The following is a 10172-nucleotide window of genomic DNA, read 5'->3' as shown; positions in this document are numbered from 1 at the left end:
CCTTTTCCAAACACGTATCTCTCTCTCTTTCTCTCTCTGCATTGACTGTATGGTGTTCTTCAGGAGCATGGAGAGACGTTGCTCCTTCCGTATTTCTATCCCTCTCCTTCTGTTGTCGTTGTGGCTGCTGTTGTGTGTGACAGCACGTGCCACAGGAGGTTAGGATACTCACTATCACGTGCTTTTTCTAGCTATTGCGTATAGAGGTTATTAATAGGTGCATTTTATTTCTTTTTTGGATTTATGCAGAAAAAGACCAACTTGTGGTAGGTCCCACTACTTCTCTTCAAGGGGTGAGTCTTTTCAACCTTTTCATTTGGTGGGGGGGATTTAATTTGGACCGTACATGGGCTCGGGTCTATCAACGGGTCGGGTTCGGTCAAGTGCTATAGTGTCTGTATCTGGTTCTCATTTTTGAAGACCCGTACCCGGATCCAATGGGGTATAATGTGTGCCAGTCACCCATCCGGTTCTCATTTTTGAAGACCCGTACCCGAAATTCGCCTCGATGCCTCTCTGGTTGACTTGAAACCCAAGGAACTTGCCCGAACCGACTCCAAAGACACACTTGGCTAGGTTCAGCTTCATGCGGTACTCCTAGAGGATCGAGAATGTCGCCCCGAGATCCGCAAGGTGGTTGGATGTTCCGACGCTCTTGACAAGCATGTCATGGACATAAACTTCCACTGTCCGACAGATCTGCTTGGCGAACATCTGGTTCACCAATCTCTGGTATGTTGCCTCAGCATTTTTCAGGCTAAAAGGCATGACCTGGTAACAGTAGAGTCCTTTGTCGGTGATGAATATAGTCTTCTACCTGTCTGGGGGATGCATCAGAATCTGATTGTACCTGAAAAGGCATCCAGGAAGGATAGTCGCTTGTGTCTAGCCGTGCTGTCCAACAGCTGGTCGATTCGAGGCAAGGGGAAGCTATCCTTAGGACAGGCCTTGTTCAGGTCTGAGTAATCTACACAGACCCGCCACTTCCCTTTTGATTTCTTCACCAGGACCACGTTGGTGATCCAGACTGGATAATGTACTTCCTTGATGAAGCTAACGCTGAGGAGCTTGGAGACTTCATCGGCTATGGCGGTGTATCTCTCGGCGTCAAACGCTCTTCTCTTCTGTTTCACTGGTTTATGATACGGATCCACATTCAACCTATGAACCATGATGTTGGGAGAGATACCTGACATATCTTTGTGTGACCACACGAAGACGTCCCTGTGCTGTTATAGGAAAGTCAGCATCTGAGACCTCTGCTTGGAATTCAACAAAGATCCGAGCTGAACAGTTTTACTCGGGTCGGCTTCCTCAAGCGGGACAGTCTCCATGTCCTCCATGGGGGGATCTTTCGTGGGAGTTCTGGGGTCGAGGACGTTGATGGTGAGGGCATGCTTTACCGACCCTTTTCTCACAGCTATCGCGTAACATCTCCGAGCTTCACGCTGGTCCCCTCGGAGGTATCCAACCCCACCTTCATCATTAGATGGTATGTGGACACAACCGCCCTCATTGCATTAAGGGAAGGTCGGCCCAGAATGGCATTATACACCAACAATACATTGACAACAACAAAGTCCACAAGAAGTTTGACTTAATGCTGTCCTTCTCCTGTTGTCACAGGGAGAGTGATGGCTCCCTCGGAGATCACCCTATCTCCGGTAAAGCCGTGTAGAGGAGTTTTCACGGGTCGAAGGCGTAAACTTTCGATCCCTATTTTCTCGAATGCTTCGGAATAGATGACGTCGGCTGAGCTCCCTGTGTTGACAAGAATGCGATAAACCTTGCGGTTGACTATGGTCATAGTCACCACGAGGGCATCCGCACGATAGTCACCACGAGGGCATCGTCGTGCGGATGCTCGATTCCGCGCACGTCATCCTCTGTGAAAGTTAGATTGTAAGGGCTGACTCGGAGTTCTTTCCTCGGCCTCTTGGCCAAGTGGACGTAGTGCTCGAGGTCTGAACTCTGAGAGCGGACTTTGCGAGCCTTGTTCGAGTCACCTCCACTGGATGAGCCGTCGTAGATAGTGCGGATCTCGGCTGGTTCTTCTGCCGGCTTGCTCAGTTGCTCTTATCTCAAAGCCAATCTCTCCTCTTTGGTGTATCGGCGCAAATGACCCTTATGGATGAGGGCCTTAATCTCATCTTTGAGGTCCATGCAGTCGCTTGTGTTGTGCTTGTCTCGGTTCTCTACGTCGACCTTCATGCAAACCGGCTAGTTCAGGAGTTTCTGACCCCTGATGTCCAACATGATCTATTCCGTAAAAGTGTTAAGGGGAGTGTAAGAACAGAATTTTCCCTCGGGCTTCCTGCTAGCTCAGTGATCATAAGGGGCTCGGTAGTTCAATTTTTTGCTGGACGACCGAGGTTCTTCGTTCTTCGACCTTTTCCCTTTGAACGACGATTCGGCTACCTGGACATTTCTTCGAGACCTGGAGAACTCATCTGCATTGGTGTACTTCTGAGCCCTACTGATGAGCTCGGCCAGGGTGGTTGGTGGATTCTTCCCGATGAAGAAGGTGAACTTTCCCTCTCTGAGGCCACCGAACATGGCGTAGAGTGTCATCTCGTTGTCATAATCTTCAACCATCAACGCCTCTTCGTTGAAGAGGGCGATGAAGTCTTTCAGCGGCTCTTTGCCCCCTTGTTTGAGGGTTAACAGATGAGTAGTCGGCCTGCAACTCTTCTTATCGGCCATGAATTGGGTAATGAATAACCTGCTGAGCTCCGTGAAGGAGCCGATCGACTTGGGCTTAAGTTGTCTATACCAGTTCCGAGCTGGTTCGGAGAGGGAAATTGCGAAAGCCTTGCAGATCATACATCCTTGGCCAACTGGAAGTACATCCAGGAACGGTAAGACTTTATGTGTTTTGACAGGTCTCTAGACCCAGAGAAGTGGATGACGGGAGGCATCTGAAACCTCTGCGGCATCACCTCATCCATGATCGCGGAGGTGAAGGGAGGCTCGGTCTCTTCTATCATTGCCTGGACAGCAGTCGGGATAGAAGATGGTTGTTGGTTTTTCTGCATTGTCTCGATCTGGTCGTGGAGTTCTTTCAATTAAGCTTCCCAAGGGCTTTGGTTCTCAGCCACGGCCTCCTGAGGAGCCTCTGCCACATCTGGCGTTCTGCCCCACCTTCTCCTCTCCAACCTATGGCGGAGGTCAGTGGGAGCCAGTGCCAAAGTAATGGATACATAAGACGGTTCCACGTCCCGAGTAGGTTCCGGGGTACGGGCGGACCAATTCTGGAATACCACATTCTGAGTGGGAGCCCTCGCGGTCTGCTCCTGAGACGCTCGGGCCTGAGAGTTGGCTTGCTGTGGTCGTTCCTCTAGTGCCGGCGTGGCTTCCACCAGATTGAGCGGTGGTTGTCAGTCCTGCAATGCTTTCATCCGACTTATCTCCCTCCTTAGCATCTGGACTTCATTCTAAAACGCCTTGTACTTCCCTCCTCGACTTCGAGTCCTTTGGGACGGCCTGATCGGAGCCAATTCGGTGTGTAATATCGAAGATGATTGATGTGGCCCACTAGGCCCGCTTGGTTCGGGCTCCACTGCCACTGCCTTCTTCTTCCATTTCGCCATTATACTCATAAAACGATCTGATTTTATATCAAGTTTCCCATAGACGGCACCAAAAAATGTTGAGGTCAAAATCTAGACCACCCTCCACTCAATGTTGCAAACCTCAAACGAACCCTGGTCCTGCACAAAGGAGACCCTGGCTCAGCCGGGGGACCCTCCGATGCCTAAGTTAGGCTAGGGAATCTGGGTCTAAGTCGAGTGATGTAGAGAGAGGGTGCAAGATATTGCGTACCTGTAGCAATGGGGTCCCCTGGTATTTATACCTGTGGGTTGGACGATCCACGTCCGTTAATCTCAGCATGATTTGCTCAATCAGTGGGATATTCGTGGAGATATTATCCGTAATCCATGGATCGTGTAGCGTATCGTGTCTTAAGGGTGTGTATCTACTGGCGAGATATTCGGTCACGTCCGCGTTTGGGTAGTTTCCTGGTTCGGCACTCGGAATATCCACATCTGGCCTCAGCCTCGGCCTCACCCGACCCGAGGCCGAATACTAGTAGTCGGGACTGGTCGAATGCCCTTTGCTTTGACTCTGAGCCTCGGACAAGATGGCCTCGGCTCCAAACCTCGGACCAAGACTGGTATGTAGATTGACCGTTTTGTTTTGTTATTAAACCATGACAACTCGGAGCCGGGATGTGCAGAGAGAGGACTCGGCCTTGCTTATCCTTCATACATCCCCGAGGTCTCCCCTCCGAGATCCGAGGTCTGTAGCTGGCTTGACTTGTCGAGTTAGATTTCCCCATAACAGTTTATATACCATCTAATTGCAACACTATATGAATTTAGAGGTTTCACCCATGATTCTATATTGTTGCCTGTGCCGTGGCTCACCTAAGTTTTGGATTGCCTGATTTTTGGTTGCTCACTGTGAGAATGATGGGAGGACACGATGGATGGGATGCAAAGTTGACATGGGCCCACAGCCTAAGAAAAAAAATTGCCATATAAATCAGGCAATCCCAACCGTCCAATTCAAAGACTTAGCTAATCGAACGGGCACCATTTCTTACCTGTCATTTCCTGTCCATATTAGGCCACTATTCTGCACATCCCATTGTCTGTTTTTGACTTCCTTTTCACAGTTAGAAATTTTATTACTAACTTCAGATTCTAGTGAAAGGATGTGTCGGGCATCTGACAAGTTTATAAGGTGGGCCCCACAATGAAGACGACAATATGCATAAATCCTGTTTGTTGATATATTCGAGTAGGCAAATACTTTGATACTCCGGCAGAATGTGATGGATGATACGCACTCACCGATCAAAATTACGGTAATCACTGTTGATTTTTCATGGACCAAAAATGAAGCTTGTTGGATCACATGGTTATCAGATTGTTGGACATTTATTGACGGTTAAAAGTTGAAAAAAAATAAAAATCTAACGGTCCGACTTCTACAAACAAGTGTCCACAAATCAGAGGTTAGGATTACTCAACCAACCTAATCTTGGGTTTGTGACTTTACGACAGTAAGATGCACAATCTAGTCGGTTTTATTTGAGGTAGTATATGCCACGTGTATAATTTCTGAGTGCCTGAGTATCAAGCGTCGTATACAGCCTGAGTATCATATGATTCCTCTATCGGGTGGGCCTCACCTGTCGGTGTGGACATTTGGCCAAGTGTTTTGAAACCGTATGTTGTGGTCCTCCGGATGAGTGGGTGTGGATGTCAAAAACCTGGGCCTGAGCTTGAGATGGTCTAAGATTTTCCTGGCCCAGGACTAACCCAGTTAAAACCTTCTCAGACCTAGCCCGGCCAGGGTTGGGTCATGTTGAGTTGTGACTCACCTGAGTTGGGGTGACTCGTTGACTGAGTCCTGGTTGATTCAGACAATTGGCACAGGACTCAGGCCTGGGTCCAACCAAGTTCGGGCCCCACGTCAGCTCGGCCCATTAACCTGCATAGTCCGGGCCATGCTGGGACGGGCCTAGCCTCGATTAACCCATTTCCAACCTGCGTCCCTGGTTTTGAAGGGTTGCTGGTCGGCAAAGCCGAGTCCATTTGGTGGGCCCACATGTTATATGAAGACCATCCATACCGTCCATCAGACGATTCACTTCATACTACTCCATGGAACCAAAAATCATACCGATATAATCCACCTGTCGACCACACACACAAGGGGAACAATGTGACAGGGGACGCCCTTACTTAATTTACACGGGCCCACCTGGATTTAATAATAATAATAAAAAAAACAGCCTGATGTTTGGTGATACCCTTCATCTAGGCTAGATGAAGATTTTGAACGTCATGGATTCAATATACACAACATGGTTAGCCCTTCATGAAAATCAACGGTGGTCATTCCCTCCCAACCTGCTCCCTTACATAATTCACAGATCAGCCTCATTTCCGGCATGTATAGTTAACATGCGCTGATGCATCTGATGTACGGGTTGGATTTCACTCATACATCACGTGGGCCCCTCATCTTCCCGGTACTGCCTTGGGTCGCGGAAGATTTTTTGGTACACGGTCCATCCACCGAGCAATCAACAAATCAAAGGTCCGGATTAGCGAAAAATGGGCTCCACTTATCAGAGTCCGAAAACCCGTGCATATTGTATATGGTCAACGTATTTTTGCCACGTGGCATTTAATGCGTTTGAATCGAAAGGAGTCTCCACGTGGCCAGCTCCGTGGACGACCAACAGCAACCTCTGGTGCGTGTATTTCAACGGAGGAGGAGCAATAGAGCCAACCGAGCCCATGGATTGGCGCGCTTGCTGCAGGAGAATCAGCAGGCAGGTCAAACCGAAGTCAGAAGATGATGTACTCCACTCTCTCAAATCTTACTCGCGCTGCGTGTGCCAGATCACGACCCTTCAACCAGATCACAGAGATAATGAGGATTGAATGTCTACGGCTGAAAACCTCTTGAAGGCCACTTATTTTAGGATCAAGCTGATATTTATATTTTCCCTTCATCAAGATCTATCTTACCTTATGAATAAGTTGGATGGCAAATAAACATCACGGTTGGCCCTAGGAAGGTTTCAATGGTGGGGTTATTGTTATCCCCTGCTACCTAGGTGTGGTCCACAGGAACCTTCTATCTACCATCCTTTGGGACTCGTGTCTTAGAATGATCTTGCAAAATGGATGGACGGCTGGGATAAAACACATATATTATGTTAGGCCCCACCCGGTAAGTAAGGGTGTACATGGACCGAGTTAGCTTTGTTAGCATACTCAAAAAAACTTTATTCAACTTGGTTAGAAGCCGAGGTCAGGCTGACTCGCGCTGATTTTTTGAGTTTGAAAAAAATTTCAGACCAGTTCAAGCTCACCTGTGCTTGACTTGACTACGATCGAACACCAACTCGATTTGAGCTAATTCAGTGACTCGGTTACTCTAATATTGATGTTGCCCATCAAAGTTTTAATGAAATGACTTGCTAGTGGCAATGGAAGCATATATATGAAACAAATAACATTTTTTTTTGATTTTGATGATGCCTACAAGATATTTGAAAAAATACTTATAAACAGCTATCACTGTTTTACATATAGTCAGAAATTGAAAAGTGCACTGATTGTATTTGTGAAAATGCTGTAAATGCTCAATTTTGGTTCAAACTTGACTTGTACTTGCCCAAGCTGCTAACTGAACTGCGCTGAGACGGCCAATCAGGCTTGAGAACCTAGCCAAGCCGCGTTCGTCAGCTAGTGGCCCGCTCAACACCGGTCAACTCGGTGTACACCCCTACTGGTAAGACAGTCCGTCTCCCCTATTCTTGGGAAGTGGATTAGGTGTTACCCGTGTAACACTCCACACATCCACCCATTTTTCTAGCCCTTTTCATGATGTGGTCCCAAAAATTAAATTAAGCAGGTCCAAATCTCACGTGGACCAACCACATGAAATGACACTCACCGTTAAAAACTTTCCAAGGCCCACCTTAAGGAGATCTATAATGTTTATTTTCCATCCAACCCATTGATAAGGTCAATCGGACAGGGATGAACCAAAAATAAAAATATCAGCTTTATCCAAAACTCTTTTTACCAACAAAAGGTTTTTAATGGTCATTTACCACTTTTTCAAGTGGTGTGGTCCACCAGACATTTGAATCTACGTTAGTTTTGAAATAACATACGAATATGATCTGAAAAAACAGATGGACGGCATGGATATACAACACATTCATCAAGTTGGGCCACACGGTAAGGGTAACATCTCATCCACTCCCCTATTCTTCTACCACTGAAAGCACGGGGGGCCCACCGGGAGAAGGGTCCAGATCTTTTACAGCTGTGAAATGGGCGAGAATAGGATTTCGGTACGAATCTTACTCTCCGCGAGTAGCTATCACATTTCTCTAGATATTTAGATAAGATTAATTAGAATGGTTGACAGCACTCTCTTATCTCTTCCCTACTAAATCCCTCTTTCACATTGACCTTTTCCAAACACGTATCTCTCTCTCTTTCTCTCTCTGCATTGACTGTATGGTGTTCTTCAGGAGCATGGAGAGACGTTGCTCCTTCCGTATCTCTATCCCTCTCCTTCTGCTGTCGTTGTGGCTGCTGTTGTGTGTGACAGCACGTGCCACAGGAGGTTAGGATACTCACTATCACGTGCTTTTTCTAACTATTGCGTATAGAGGTTATTAATAGGTGCATTTTATTTCTTTTTTGAATTTATGCAGAAAAAGACCAACTTGTGGTGGGTCCCACTACTTCTCTTCAAGGGGTGAGTCTTTTCATCCTTTTCATTTGGCGGGGGGGATTTATTTTGGACCGTACATGGGCTCGGGTCAATCAACGGGTCGGGTTCGGTCAAGTGCTATAGTGTCTGTATCCGGTTCTCATTTTTGAAGACCCGTACCCGGATCCAATGCGGTATAATGTGTGCCAGTCACCCATCCGTTCAATATGATTGGGCCCTTACCAATGTATGGATTATATCTCACACACGTGCCCTTTTGAAGATGGATAGCTTGAGCATAGTCCAGAAATTGGACCGGCACTGTTAAAATCAAGTCGGGTCAATGGGGTACCCGTGGATCTAGGTACCCGCTGACAGCCCTTAGATGGCGGTTCCACTTCTCTACATGCTAGGAGATGAAGGTTTTGGGAAGTGGGAGACGTTAATCGGGTGGGGCTCATTTGTTACAAGTGTCTTTTTGGATCTGACAATGAGTTACCCATAGCAGTATCTCGCTGTGGGTGATCTGGTGTGAAACTCCCACAACGGGATTTTATTATCCAGTAAGGGAGTAAATGGGCTGCCATTGGACGGGCCGGATCTTGTCCGAACTGATCAAAAGACCCACATATTGGCCCTAAAACTGGCTAAGCCCATTAGCTATATATAGGCCTAAGCCCATCTGAGCCCACTAGCCAAGTACCCAGTCCTATGGTATTTAATGAGAGCAGAGACCTAAGGCAAAGTACTACAAATTTATGGTACCATACCATCATTTTTAGTACATTAAAACCGTCCGAGTATTCCACCGTAACAGTAACGGTGGCTGTTAATATCATATATAAATTACAGTATTCCATAACAGTAACGGGGACCATAATTGCTAGAGCTGGGCATCGAGTCGAGTTGGATAGAGTTACGGTTAACCTAACTCAATCCAGTTTTGAAATAGACCTGACCCAAACTCGACCTGATTCAGTACTGAGTCCAGTAGGCCTAACCCAATCCTAATCCGATCCCAGCCTAGACTAATCCGGACGGAGTTCAACCTGGACAGAGGTACTGAGTTGGATTGGGTGCAGCGGGTATCCATGGGTTGAAATCACAACTCAAAACTCAAAACCTAGGTGCACCTGCCACAATTGCAGCCTCTCCATCAGCTATAAGGCAGATCAAGTCAAGTCATTACCAAGTTGGATTTTGGGTCTGAGTTGAGTCGAGTTACCGGGTGACCTGAACTTGACTCAGTTTGAGTTCGGATTGGACGAAGTTTACTCGGTTTGGATCGACTCACCCACTTAGTTCAAGTTGAGTTGGGTTTGAACAAGTCGGACGAGTCAAGTCTTCCAAGCTGAGTCGTCCCGAGCCCAACTCTAATAATGGCAGACTATCACATTATAAGTTACAATGACCCTCGCAACAGCTATTATAATAGCAATTTGTATTTTTATTTTTTTGAAAAATCTATTTCCATCCTATTAAGAGGATTTTCCCTGCCGTAATACCATTATGTAACCGTTTTGGCATATACCATGGTGTGAGTGATATGCTCCATGCTGATGATCACCTTACATTATGTTGAGTTAGACTATCTGTTAGTTACTCCAACGGTGCGGTGCGGCCCACACGATGAGTGGACTAGCCTAATTTTCGTGCCAGTTAATCTTCATGGTGGGGCCTACTATTTTTCATGGGAATGATGTCCTACACAAGTTGTGGTACCTTGCCTATAGGTGATTAGTTTTCTCTAATAATTTGGGCTACTTTAAATTGCCATATGGGCCTATTTACTATAGAAGCCCAGGCCCGTGAAATCTTCAACTTCCCTTTTCATTTTCCCTATTGCCTGAATCGTTGACTGCTGGAATCCCATCATACCAACGTAGAGAATGATAGCTGATTCCACCCAAACCCGT

General features: G+C 46.8%; 1 protein-coding gene across 1 annotated transcript; it reads right to left on the bottom strand.

Moving 5' to 3' along the window:
- Positions 1-833: 833 nt before the first annotated feature.
- Positions 834-1807, bottom strand: LOC131249725 (uncharacterized). Its single transcript, XM_058250494.1, has 3 exons — positions 1625-1807; positions 1258-1511; positions 834-1161 (listed from the first exon to the last, which is right to left on the bottom strand). Exons 1-3 carry the CDS (start codon positions 1805-1807, stop codon positions 834-836), a joined length of 765 nt encoding a protein of 254 aa, XP_058106477.1.
- Positions 1808-10172: the final 8365 nt, after the last annotated feature.

The sequence above is a fragment of the Magnolia sinica genome, chromosome 6 (genome assembly GCF_029962835.1).
Source record: "Magnolia sinica isolate HGM2019 chromosome 6, MsV1, whole genome shotgun sequence".
NCBI classification, from domain to species: domain Eukaryota; kingdom Viridiplantae; phylum Streptophyta; class Magnoliopsida; order Magnoliales; family Magnoliaceae; genus Magnolia; species Magnolia sinica.
Note: the sequence above shows the minus strand (reverse complement) of the source record. Positions and strands in the feature narration are given on the sequence as shown.